Source organism: Camarhynchus parvulus, chromosome 27 (assembly GCF_901933205.1).
Source record: "Camarhynchus parvulus chromosome 27, STF_HiC, whole genome shotgun sequence".
Taxonomy (NCBI): Eukaryota; Metazoa; Chordata; class Aves; order Passeriformes; family Thraupidae; genus Camarhynchus; species Camarhynchus parvulus.
The window spans coordinates 2,519,348-2,532,764 of NC_044597.1; the positions used below are offsets into that span (position 1 = coordinate 2,519,348).

General features: G+C 47.9%; 1 protein-coding gene across 5 annotated transcripts; it reads left to right on the forward strand.

Annotated features, from left to right (window-relative positions):
• The first annotated feature begins 379 nt into the window (after positions 1-379).
• ETV4 (ETS variant transcription factor 4) lies at positions 380-13,284 on the forward strand. 5 transcript variants are annotated; one of them, XM_030966208.1, is made up of 12 exons: positions 380-758; positions 840-939; positions 1,054-1,101; positions 3,971-4,024; positions 4,488-4,602; positions 5,427-5,573; positions 6,640-6,854; positions 9,211-9,285; positions 9,374-9,472; positions 9,813-9,985; positions 10,879-10,980; positions 11,454-13,284. In XM_030966208.1, the coding sequence occupies exons 1-12, from the start codon at positions 714-716 to the stop codon at positions 11,661-11,663; spliced, it is 1,383 nt and encodes a 460-aa protein (XP_030822068.1). In that variant the 5' UTR covers positions 380-713; the 3' UTR covers positions 11,664-13,284. The 5 variants fall into 5 exon arrangements, with proteins under 5 accessions (XP_030822068.1, XP_030822070.1, XP_030822071.1 ...); XM_030966210.1 differs by having other exon boundaries at positions 381-758; positions 9,374-9,442; XM_030966211.1 differs by having other exon boundaries at positions 381-758; positions 9,374-9,442; positions 9,816-9,985.
• The last annotated feature ends 133 nt before the right edge of the window (positions 13,285-13,417 follow it).

Consider the following 13,417-nt stretch of genomic DNA (forward strand, 5'->3'; position numbering starts at 1 on the left):
GACCTCAAAGGGTTTGCAAATGACCTCGGCGGGTTTGGAAATGACCTCAGAGCGTTTGAAAATGGCTAAAAGAGGGTTTGAAAATGACCTCAGAAGGTTTGAAAATGACCTCGGAGAGGTTTTAAAAACGAGTGCGAGGCGCTGAGGAGGGGCAGGGCTGTGCCGCGCTGAGTGGGACGCACGGACACGGCGGGGCCCGCCTGGAGCCGCTCATGAATGAACTCAGGCGGAATTCTATTTTTTTATGAATGGGCTCTCCGTTGTGAATGAACAGCGCGGCCCTGCCGTGTGATTGGTCGGCCAGGGTGGAAGCCCCGCCCACCTCTCAATGGCTGACGGCCGAGGCGAGCGGTGATTGGCGGGCGTGCCCCGACTCGGAGCTTCATTCACAAATTCGATCAAACAAAGGAGTGGGCGAGCCGGGGCCGTGAGCGAGGCCAATGGGGGACCGGCCCCGGGCCCACGGCGGCCTCGGAGCGGCCACGGGGCGGCTCCGCCGGCGGCTCCGCGTGGGCCGGGCCCGCCGGTGCTGAGGGACGGCTCCGGACCGGACCCGATCCCTGTCCCGGGGCTCGTCCCGGCCGGGCTCGGTCCCGCTTCGCATCCCAAGTTTCGGTGACGCAGTCGCCGCCTCTCGCGGGTCGCGGTCCTGCCGCTGCTGCGGATCCCGGCCCGGTTCCCCTGCCCCGGTAGCCCCCAGATGCCCCAGGAGGATGAAGGGGTACCTGGACCAGCAGGTGCCGTTCACCTTCCCGCAGGTGAGTGGCAGCTCCGCCGGGGGGGGCTGCGGGCCGGCCCCGCTCCGCCCGGGGCTCCGCTCTGAGCCGCTCCTCCCTCAGCAGCAGCCCCCGGGCCCGGCGCTGCCCGCGGGCCGAGCCGTGCTGGGCGCCGCCAGGACTCCCGGGGAACCGGCGGTGCCGCCGGAGCAGGACTCGGAAGGTGAGGGGGACCGGGTGTGGCCGGGCAGGGAGCGGGACCGGGAGCGGGGTCAGATCCTGCTCCGCTCCGTGCCCGGAGCATCCCGCAATCAGCAGCGCCTCCTCTCCCCCGCAGAGCTCTTCCAGGACCTGCGGCAGCTCCAGGAGACCTGGCTGACTGAAGGTAGGCTCCTTCCCTTCTTCTTAAACTCCTGGAATGCTCTGCCCGGGGAGGTGGTGGAATCACCATCCCTGGAGGTGTTTAAAACAAGCCTGGATGTGGCACTGGGTGCCAGGGTTTAGTTGAGGTGTCAGGGAATGGGTTGGACTCGATGGTCTCGAAGGTCTCTTCCAACCCAGTGATTCTGTGATTCTCCCCAGCTCTGCTGGGGAAACACATCTGGGGAAACACTCTGCTGGGTGCCATCGCTGGATGTGTTTAACAAAGCCTGGATGTGGCTCTGGGTGCCAGGGTTGGGTTGAGGTGTTGGGGCTGGGTTGGACTCGATGATCTTGGAGGTCTCTTCCAACCTGGTCATTCTGTTCTGTTCTCTGTGCTCACACCATTCCCACAAGGTCATTTCCCCTGCAGTGCTCACCAGTGACACCAGGACAAGAGGACACAGCCTCCAGCTGTGCCAGGGGCAGTTTAGGATGAACATCAGGGAAAAAATCCTTCACAGAAAGAGGGAGTGGGCACTGGAATGTGCTGCCAGGGAGGTGGGCACCAGCCCTGGAGGTGTTTAAACAAGGCTGGATTGGTTCTGGGTGCCAGGGTTGAGTTGAGGCGTCAGGGAACTCGAAGATCTTGAAGGTCTCTTCCAACTTTGTGATTCCATGATTCCCCCAGCTCTGCTCGGTTTTGAGTTGGTTTTGGGTTTGTCCCGCTCCTGGCTCCAAACAAAAGTGTTTTTTTCCAGACTCGCCAGCCCCGGGTTTGTGGAAATGAGGACGCTGAATGGCACCATTGTGCCGGGCATTTGCTCATGAATGGAGCTTGGCTGCTGGCCCGCTTCCCTGGGTACAATTTTCGCTCCAGGCTGTTTGTAACTGCTTCGATTTTATGTTAATTTGTCACTTATCTTTGTTGGTTGCCAGAACGTTGATATTTTCTTAAACAACAAAGTAGTCTTTTAATTTGGGGAACAAAATGCTTCTATTCTTTCTTTTTTTTATTATTTTTCTATTTTTTTTTCTGTAATACTATATGGGGACCTTCCTGGAATTTACATACTTTTCCGTGTGGTGTCTTAATTGTTTTGACTTTGAACTTCAAGGAAAACTTCGAATGCCAGGGAGTCACATTAATTCCAAGTGAAACTCGTTCTAAACATGGTGATTTTGTTCCAATTCCAGTACTACAGATGATCAATTTTCTAGAAAATTCAAAACACACCCTCGAGTACAGACTCTTGATAAATACAGAAGTACTTATTGTATCTAGGTACTTTAAAATATTTAACAAGTTGATGTAAAAATATGCATGGCATTTTGAGCAGGGTTTTTTAATTTTAATTCTAATTTTACCAGAAGTGAGAGACGATCTTGTCAAACAATTCTTTTTTTAAGCCTTCAAAAATATATTTGCCAACTATTAAGAAAAAAAATCAAAAGTTTTATGTTCATTCCAAAGTGAACTGAAATGAGTTGATCAGGCAGTGTTCCAGGAGTGTGAGGATTGTGAGGATGCAGTAGGAATTACCTGGAGGCTGTTTCAATATTGAAACGTCCATGTAACATTTATCAGAACAGGAAGATAAATATTAATTACTGGTCATGTAATTGACCTGAGATTGATTTCTTTTAAATCTTACAAGAACTCCAGCTGCCAATAAGTTTGCCTCAGAAATGATTTTTGGTAGACTTTCAATTTTAGATTTTCTCATGTCTGATAATATTTTGAGCTCACCAATCCAAAGAATTTCCCTGGAATCTCTCACAATATATTTGCCAGTAGCAGAGTGTTTGTAGAATGAGTTTGGAGCTCACTCACAGCTCTGCTTCCAGCCAGGATTTATAAATGCTAATGCAAACCTCACTGCCTGTTTTTGGAATATTTCAAATTTAAAATTTCTTTTACTTATCATTTTGCACAGCTCATAGCATCTAACCAGAGTCTAAGTGAAATCCCTGAGAAATCCAATATGAGTCTTAATAATGTGTTTTATTATTTTAGTCTGCATATCAGGGAACTGGTTTCTCCCTTGTTGCTCCGATTTCCAGACTTGTAACAAGAAAATTACCCTCTGAAGCAAACTATTGGTATTTCCTATTCACCAGGATGTCAAAATATTTTCCCAAATGGTGAAAATATTTTTTACTAATGTCCTGTGTGTCAGCATTTGTTCATGAGATGAAAGCATCAGACCACTGAAGGGTACCTTCTAAACAATGCAGAAGAAAAAGAGAAAACATCAAATAGATAATCCAGAGAATTAATTTTCTAGATTTTTTTTCCTCAATTCCTCATCTTTTATTGCTTACATTTCCAGTTTTTTGGCATCCAGGTTATTTGAATGAACAGCAATTGCAGAGTGAAGAGTTTGGCCAGCTCCATTCTCGTTCACCACCAGTGTTACTCCCTGAGGTTTATTTTTGACTGATTGAGATTAGTGGGCTTCCATCCTTTATGTCCCTTAATTTTGACTGCATCACCTGTGTTTTAGAGCAGAGGGAGTGCAATCTGTCCTCCCCTCTGCAATAACAAAAACTGTAACTTTTGTTAGCAGCAGCAGCATTTCTTCCAGCAGCACTGAAGAAGACTTTATGAAATAACAACAATCTGCTGCCAGCTCTCCCTTCCCTGCAGTAAAAGGGATGTAAAAGTAATTGTTAGAAGTTATAAAATATGGGTAAGGTTTCTCCCAGGACTCACATGTATTCATTAATCCCTAAGGGAAACTCTCCTTAGTCACTAAAATCATCCCAGCAGAAAGCTCAGATCTTCCCTGCAGAGATTTATCTCTGCCTTAGTGTTAATTATGCTGAACAAAGTGCCAAAGCTGACTCCTCCCTGCCTCTTTTTCTCCCTCCCTCCCTCTCTCTCCTCACAGCTCAGGTTCCAGACAATGATGAGCAATTTGTGCCTGACTTCCATTCAGAAAACTGTAAGTACCATGGGAATGCTCACACCTCTTGGGGGAAAAGGCAAATCCAAATTCTGGTGCCTTTTCTCCCTGCTCCAGGCAGTTTGCCCCACATAAACTGAAATTGAACACTTTTATTGGTTGTTCTTGTTTCCCTCCTTTCTCAGAGCTTGGTCTCTGAGCCATAAATTTAATTTCTTTCTTTTTTTGTCCTAGAACTGAGGGGAGGGATGGTCCCAGTTTCACTCTGAGTGAATCAGTGAGTCAGGTGCAATGTGAGATCCCATTCCAGCTATTAGGGGCTGGAAAGAACTGGCTGCTCCTAACACATCCAACTTCTTGACCATCCCATGGAGTTCAGGGTCCTGGACTGATGGCACAGCAAAGATCAGCCAAGGGCCCCCCACATTTGGAGATGCCTGATAATTGCAGCTCCCCACAAAGAAGAAAAGTGTCAGTTTGATCTTTCTTTTCTCTCCTGCAGTAGCTTTTCACAGTCCTCCTGCTAAGATCAAGAAGGAGCCCCAGAGCCCCTCGGAGCTGTCCTGCAGCCACGAGCAGCCACTCCAGCACAACAGCAAGCAGTGCCTTTATGCCAGGTATGGCCCACACAGAGGGGCAGCAGCTGCTCTGAAATCCAGTGCTCTGAAACCTGTGTCTGGGTTTGGAAAGACAGGTGTGTGCCAAGGAAGGCAGGAGCCTCCCCTGAAATGGAAATTGTAAACCCCCTCCCTCTGAATTGTTATAAATTTGAAATTAAGGGGCTCTCAGGTAAAGATATGGGAACAGGAATAACAGTTCTTTATTAGGGAAGAAAATAAAAATTATATAAACAATTCAGTAAAACAAACCAACACTGACAGAGTCAGAACCCAACCTGACACCCTGTGGGTCAGGGTGTTGGCAGCAGTCCCATTGGAATTGTGGCTGCAGCCCTCCTGCAGTGTCAGGGGTGGTTCTGCTGGAGCAGGGATCCTGTAAAAGGGTATGGTCTTCCTCTGAAGATCCAGTGGAAGAGGCAGCTGCTGTTCCTCTGGGAAATCCAGTGGAAAGGCTGTTCTGCTGTCCCAGAATCCCAGACTGTATCCTGGTAGGAATGCTTGGCTCCTCCCCCTGGGCAGAGCATCTCCCCATGGGATGATGGAATTTGATCAGCCATGCAGGGACACTCAATGACCCATTAACAGAAGATAATTAATAATAATGGCCCATTAACAGACTGTATGTCCGGGAGGGAGGATTGGTTGTGGGAGAGATAAAGAAAACTGCCCAATGAACAGCAGATACCTGCCCCGCCTCTGACAGGTGGTATTAGAACACACACCCAGCTAAATCTTGCAGCCTAAGACAGAGATGTTCCATGTGCTGCCACAAGTCCCTCCTGGAGGACTGAAATGCTGCCATTTCTGTTTGGCTGTCCCAGTGCCTATGACCAGCCCAGACAGTCCCCCAGCCCTGGAGTCCTGATTCAGCCAGCACTGCAGCAGTTCCCCAGGCAGGACAGGAGCTTCCTGAGCCCTGCAGGGCCACCCAGCTCCGCCTCCAGCTGTGGGTTCCTCAGTGAGAACAGGTGAGTTACCTCAGAGCTGGCGAGGGGGCAGCCACTGGGTCCTCCTGGGTGGTGGCAGGAGGAAGGTGGGAGTGCTCAGTTTGCAGCCTCCTGTGGCGCCCAGCTCTGCTGCCTGGGGTGGGAAATCCACACCCTTAACCCTGCCCGGTCCTGGCAGTGATGGGCTGTGGGGCAGCTGCCCTTGGAAACATCCTCCCCTGGGATGTCATCCTTCCTTGTGCCAGCCACACTGAGCTCCCACTGCTCCAGCAATGGCCTGAGGAGGTTTCTGCCCCTCATCCAGCCCCGGGCCAGGGCTGAAACCTGGGGCCCAGAAAACAAAAACCAGGGCTGAAACCAGAGAGTTCGTGTCACCATTGCGTTGGACGTGACAAACACACAGGTGATCAGGGCCCAAGAAGAAAAAAGTTTTTATTCTGTGTGTTCTCCAGCTTATATACTCTTCATGAAGTGTGATTTTAAGTCATTAACTACATTACAATAACTGATTCTATTTATTGGTGCAAGGCAATTAGTGTTAATATAATTGGCGAAAGTTTTACAGAAATTTAATAAGGCATGTATGCACATTTACTTATGCACATAGTGTAGCTTACAAAAATTTTCTATACAGATATAATAGGTATATATATTATAGATATATGTATAAAATAGATATTATATATATCTTTATAGATATATATAGATATATTATTAATATCTAAAGATATATTGTTAATAATAGATATATTATTAATAATATGGATATATAATTAATAATATAGATATATATTATATCGTTATTATATTATTATAATAATAAAGATATATTAATAATATAAAGATATATTTATATCTTTTTCTATATCTTTTCTAATTTGTTTCCATGCTGACAGCCTGTTTTCTTCCTTGTTTTGGATCCACTCAAAAATCATCAAGTGTTATTTTTTCTATTAACTCAGCTTTGCTTGCAGGTCACCTCTCAAGCCCCTCCGCAGGTTCTGTACAGGCTCAGAGGAATCCCCCACTGCTTCTGGGGCTGCAAATTCTCAAGGAAGCAGCAGTCTCACATCTTCTCCCTTCTTAGCTCTGCCTATCAGCCAGCTCTGGAGATGTGCCACCCCTTCCCACCCTCCCAGGAGGACCCCATTGCCTACCAGTGCCTCCAGCTCCCCCAGCAGGGCTTCAAGCAGGAGCAGCAGGACCCCCAGTACGAGGCAGCAGAGCAGGCAGGCAGCAGGCAGCAGTTCCCAGCAGCTGTGCTGGTCAAGCAGGAGCAGGTGGATTACCTGTACGAGCCAGGTAGGCAGAGCTGACCCTTCCTGAGGGCATGGGCTGTGGGAGTGACGGGGGTGGGATGGTCAGGAGGGACGGAGATGAGAGATCTCTGAGGCCAGGTCGTGGAATTTGGGGTTTATTGCAAAGGGTCGAGTGCAGGAGGTGCCAGCCACAGCTCAGAGCAGGCCTGAGAGAAGAGAGGAGTGAAGAGGATGAGAGAGAGAGAGAGAGAGAGAGAGGGTAAGAGGGTAAGAGATCAAGGTTCCCATTACAATACAATAAATCTTCTTCTCTGTTGAATATTCTGATTCTCACTAACCAATCTAGTACAAGACACAAATCCTATAGCATTTCTATACAGCCTATAAGAATCACTACATTACCATCCTGTGTTCCATTTTAAACCCTAAAAACTCCTCTTTGGGCCCCTTCTGCCAAGCTGTAGGGTCTGCTCGGACCCTTGGGCCTGTCTGCAAGCAGAGGGTGTTGTTTCATTACCTTCAGCCAGCCATACCATTGTTTTCCCGTTGTTCAGTACCTGAGGGATCTCAAAGCTTGCTTTCATTTCAATCTCACTTATAGTTTCCATATTCTCAAAATCTTTTGCCAGGCAATCATATTGATAAGGCTTTCCTGTTTCATCTTCCCCAACAATGGACATCATCAGGGGGATGAGCAGCTCCTTGGTGAGCCTCCAGCTGGATGAGCTGCTGCTCTCTGAGCTCTGGAGCAGCGCTGGCTCACTGGCAGCAGTGTGTGCTCTCTGGGTAGCTGGCAGCTAAAACAGTTCTGATGTTCACTGCATCCAAAATAAGGCTGGGACACTCACCTTGCTCTGAGAAAGACTTTGTGGTACAGAGCTGAAAGTTTGAGCGAGACAGGAGGTGATGTTAAATCCACTTAAACTAGATAAAAGCATCCCCACCCCAAGGGAGTCAGGAGCCAATAAGGAGACACTCAAAATTCATGGTTAGCCCACTCACACCATCAGGAATGAGGAAAAGGCTGTTTCCAGTTTCACAGGGAGTTTTTGGTTTTGGGGGTATTTGTGAGCTTAGAAAGTAAGTGAGGTCAGTTTTGAAGAAATCATGCTGAAAACAGCAGCAGAAGGGAAGGAATCAAATATGCTGGAGCTTGTACAGAAAATCTGTCCTGGATCCTTGCAGCAGAAGCCCCTCTGAGCACGGAGGAAAGGGGCTCTGGGTGGGCTCAGCTCAGTGCCAGGCTGCTGCTTGGTGCTTCCCATGGAAACAAGGCTCAGAGAACAGAGATTTCAGGGGATGCCAAGAGAAAAAAGTCAGTGGTGCCAAAAATAGCTCTCTAGATGCCAGATATCTCCACCAGGTGATCCTCTTCTCTTTCCACAAGGGATAAATCTTATTTTTCTGGCAGATCTGTCCAAGGACTCACTACCCTGAGATCACAATACCCTCTCCAGAGGGAATGATACTTCTGCTTTCCTGCTATTTTAATGGACAGCTTGAATGGTTTCCTTGAGCAGAAATAAACACAAAAATCAAAAGCTCCTATGAGGGGATCACTGTGGTGATATTGGTATTACAATTTCACTGGGTCTGTTCAGAAAATGTGCAAGCCCAGAGGATGGGAATGTGCTTTTGTGAGAGTTTATGGTTGTAATAACACCCAGGCTGTCAGCTCAGAGTTCTCTTCCCTCAGCATCAGCAAAATATCTGCTGGCAGCCATGGCCAGACACAGGTGTGAGAGGGAAATGGAACATAAACCTTTGCAAAGGTACAGCTTCTGTTTCAGCTGTGCACAGTAAATAAATTTGGTTCAGAAAACACAAATTGCAGTGCACAGACAGCACTTTACACACAGAACCAGGAAAAGACTTCCTGCTTGTTTTTAACAAAGGCTGATTTTTCTTTTATATTTTCTAAACTGTATGTAAGAATGCCCCCTCACGATGTGAAAAAGCCAGGGAGACTTGAGACATCTGAAATTACATTTGTGAGACTCTGCAGAAACATTCAGATGCTGCTGCTCTCCATTTACATCATCATAGTTCCCCTGGAAAATGTAATGCCTTCTTAAAGCAGCAGCAAAGTGTGTAATTATCTTAAACTAAGAGGAGAGAGAGGTTCAGATTGATTTGGAATATTGATTTATACATGATTTTGTATAAAAATGATGTGGAGGCAATTGGCTGGATATCCTGGCTACTCTGAAGGGTGGTGCCACAAAATTTGGCTGCTCTAATTCATGATGGGAAGGATCATGCACATGAAGCTGCAGTTACCAGTCTGACTCTCCCCCTTTAGGGGGGCTCCAAGGGGACCTTGGTTAGACAGCTGCACTCACCTGTCCACCTGTGCTTTTTAACCAAATGGGTTTGTTAATTTGTTAATTGTTCTGTAGATGTTCCTGACTGCCCTTCCATGTACATAAATGCTGAGAGCTACCCCAGCCACTCAAACACAGAAGATCCATTAGGTAAGAGATGCAGGCGCTGCCTTTCCTCCCTGCACCCTCTGCTCCCACCCTGCCTGGCTGTGGCTGCTGATGTTGCTTTCTCTTTCAGGCTGCAGCTATGACAAAGACATGAGGCCCTTTGCTGATGATGTCTGTGTTGTTCCAGAGAAATTTGAAGGTTGGAGAAAGAAAGGCTTGGAGTTTTGGTGTAAGATAGGGTTGTTCATCTCCTTAGCCAGCCCCTTGGCCAGTGCCTACATGGTTCATTACCCTGCTTCTTGCAGGTGTGTTTGCACCCAGCTTTTTGGTATTTTGCTCATTTTTTGAGCTTTCTTAGCAGCAACCAGGCCTTCTAGCATAAGCAGCTTAATTGTCTGACTTCGAGCTGCTCTTGAAAGAGCTGCTTGTGAATTTGCCACTGTTTTATGTGAACTGAAATACTCCAGGTAAACATTTTGAAACAGTAAAATGTGCTGCTTTTTTTTTTTTTTTTTTTCCAGTTGTTTTTGCACTGTTCTCCTTAGAGATGTCTTGTTTGTCCTTGTCAGCAGGAGACATCAAGCAGGAAGGTGGAGGGTACAGGGAAGGACCCCCCTACCAGAGACGGGGCTCGCTGCAGCTCTGGCAGTTCCTCGTGGCCCTCCTGGACAACCCCACCAATTCCCACTTCATTGCCTGGACTGGGAGAGGAATGGAGTTCAAGCTCATTGAACCAGAGGAGGTGAAACAATTGGGGTTCTCTACAACACTCTTTGTTTCTGGGGCTGTAAATTCTCAAGTGGCTTTTTCCTCTACCCTGGCGCTGGCACTCACTAGACCCTGCAGCAAGTCAAGGTTTTTAGAAGAGGTCCAAACACTTGAGTGGCACAAATATCAGGTTTAAGAAAGGCTGCTTGTGTCTAAATTCAAAACCTCAGCTATGCAGTGAGTCAAATTACCCACAGCCTTCATTTCCCTGGATATTCACTCTCAAGCTTGCAGTGGCCTGTGCTGCCTTGTCATGCTCCATACTTGAGGATGACATTGAGGTTTGGAGTTTTGAGCCCTACTGATTGCAGAAGTTGCCATAAGATATGTCCTAGTCTATTTCAAAATTACTTCCACTGAAGTGTAATTTCAAATGCTGCCATGCTCCAAAAAAATCCAGTGATACTTAACAGCATCTGGGAGAAGTGTCCATAATATCTGTTCATCCCTTTTTCCACTTAGAGCTGCATTTCACACTGTTCTTGCTACAAATCAAAATTTATGGGCACTTTTAGTGCAGATGATTGGCTTACAAGAGACTTCTGAGTCTCATGGATAAAGCTGAAAATCATGTAGGAGTAGAAAGGTACAGGTCTCTTCCAGTGTGTTCCCCATGCTTGGTCTCCTGATAAACATGGAACTTTGAAAATTAAGTGTAACATAGGAAAAATCATCCCTAGAAGAGGGCACCTGGAGGGAGGATTGGTTGTGGAAGAGATAAAGAAAACTGCCCAATGAACAGCAGATACCTCTGACAGATGGCAATAGAATAAATCTATTAATTTAGATTTAGTAAATCTTTCAGCTAAATCCTGCAAGCTGAGGCAGCTGTGCTCACAGGCATTGCCTCTTTGGTGCTGTTTGCAGGTGGCCAGGCTCTGGGGGATCCAGAAGAACCGTCCAGCCATGAACTACGACAAGCTGAGCCGGTCTCTGCGCTACTACTACGAGAAAGGCATCATGCAGAAGGTCAGTTTGCAAAGCAGGGAAAAATTGTTTCTACTTTATTTGATGCTTCTCTTTTTTGTGACAAGAAGCCCTAGACAGAATGTCCTTGAGCTAGCTGTGGGAAATAGGAAAGGTCAGATTTTTAGAAAGCTGGGCAAGCAGACCTTAGAAACAGAAAGAACAGAAAACTCCCAAGCTACCTACGAAGTCAGGACAGCAGGGAAACCTTCCCCAAACTCCTATGGCTGCTTAAATGCCATGTACCTGAGCTTGCTGGCTTTCTCAGATGCATTGTGGAGGGAGAGGAGAAAAGGGAGTGGGAGTGGGACAAAGCAGGTGAACGACAGATAAATTCTGAGTTCCTAGGCAGTCTTTGCTCCAAGGAGGAACGTGCAGCTCTGACACATCTCAGGGCAGGCAGATGTTTGTGCAAACCTTCCCCGGTGCTGGCCCTGGGCCTGCAGCACTCACCTGGCCTCCTCTCCTCCCTGCAGGTGGCTGGGGAGCGCTATGTGTACAAGTTTGTGTGTGAGCCCGAGGCTCTGTTCTCCATGGCCTTCCCCGAGCAGCCGCGGCTGAAGGCGGAGCTGGAGCTCAGCGAGGAGGACACGCTGCCCCTGTCCCACCTGGGGGACAATGGCTCCTACCTGCCTGAGCTTGGCAGCTTCCCTGCACAGCTCTACAGCAAAGGCTACACCTACTAGCACTGCTGGGAGCGCTGTGTGCAGGGATGGATGGTTGGTGGTCAGCTGGTGCCAGCGTCGGTTCAGCCAGCACTGAAATCTGCAGCCCTGCTCTGGTCAGCAGGAGTGCTCAGAAAGCACCTGGCAGCACACAGGGCTCTTGTGTGCTTGTGATAAAACCCTTGTTGTGTCAGGATGGGGCAGGTTCTCAGCTGTGCAGAGATCTCAGGTGATTGGTGCCTGCAGATGTATCAAACCTGTCACAATCCCCTCATTGCAGAGGGAGGGGATGCTGTCCCACCAGGGCTTTTTTCGTTCAGAAAAATGAGAGAAACTATGAGAATGTTACCACGCTGCTGCTGACTCTGTTCCTCCTGTACATGTCCAGACCCTCTGCATGACCTGCTTTCAGCTCTGACCAGAGGAGCTCACTCTGAAAGGCCACTTAAGCCTTCCCAGGATGGCTGCAGGACAATGGTCCCAGACCTTGTGCCTTCCTTGAGGAATACTCATTAATTATCCTGTACCTGCATGCTCCTGCCCTATCACCTCCCTGCCCATGCCAGCAGTTTCTGGTATTCAGGCCCTCTGAGCAGGGCAGGTGGAGGCCTGGGCCAGGATCCTGCACTCCATGGCCCAAAGGCATTCAGGGGAACCACAGAGATTTATTGCCCTGCTCTGGGGCACAGCTCAAAGCCAGTGCCTCGTCCAGGATTGTGGGAAGCAGCAAAGCCTGAGACACAGCTCAGTGTAGTGGTGTGGCTTTTCCAAACTGAGAAAGTTCTTCAATAAACACTCTCAGGATATTTGAAGAGCTGCCAGGCTCTGGAGTGTGCCCATCCTGAGCTTGGCTAGAGAATTGTCTGAGGCAAGAGGTGTGATTGAATTTAATCACACCTGGTGGAGGTGTGATTAAAAAATGCTATACAAAGTAACCTAAACCATACATAGATCTTAATATAGGAATTCAGACTTAAACTCCACAGATATTTGCATGTTTGAGGGGAACTCAGATGTGTTGAAAAGGCAGCTCTCTCTGCAGTCCAATGCAGCACATGCAACTTCACTAAACTGGCAGGTTTTCCACAACAGTAAATGTTTATATTGGATACCACATCCTGATTAAGAGGTGTTTAATTTTTTAATTAGCAGCTCCACCACGTTCCCAGTTAGACAAGGAGCAGTACAGTGCACTCATACAGAAAAAGTCTCTTTCCACTGCTTCAGATTGATGTTTCAGCTGCTGAATACAGAGCATTGCCAATCCTGCCAGCATGGTAGCCTGTAGAAAAAAATCTGTATATTGACTGAAAGCCTGATTTCCCCTGATGACTGTCCCCTGCATGGCTAATGCCAACCCTCCCAGCCTCATCCCTGAGTGCAAGAGCCATGGAAGGCAGCACTCCCTGCCTGAGGAGAGGCCAGACCCTCAGAGCAGTCTGCTCTTCTGCTGCCTTTGGTGTTGTGACAGTTCTGACCCTCCTACCTTGCCCTGCACCTCCCTGGCCAGCACAGCTCCTGTGCTGCCCCAGAAGTGAGGGTGGAGGGGAACCCTTCCTTTGGTATAAGCTGCCTTTACTATTTATGAGTGTAAAAATATTATCATTAATAAATTGGTCTGTCTTTGGCCAGTGCAACCTCACTGAGTGCTCCTCCTTTACCTTCTGAGCTTGCTTTGCTCCTCCCCTTGGCACCAGCTCACAGCTTTGATCCCTGCACCTGCAGCATTCCCAAGGATTTGACATTTATCCAGTACCCTTTGGGCCACCCCTCTG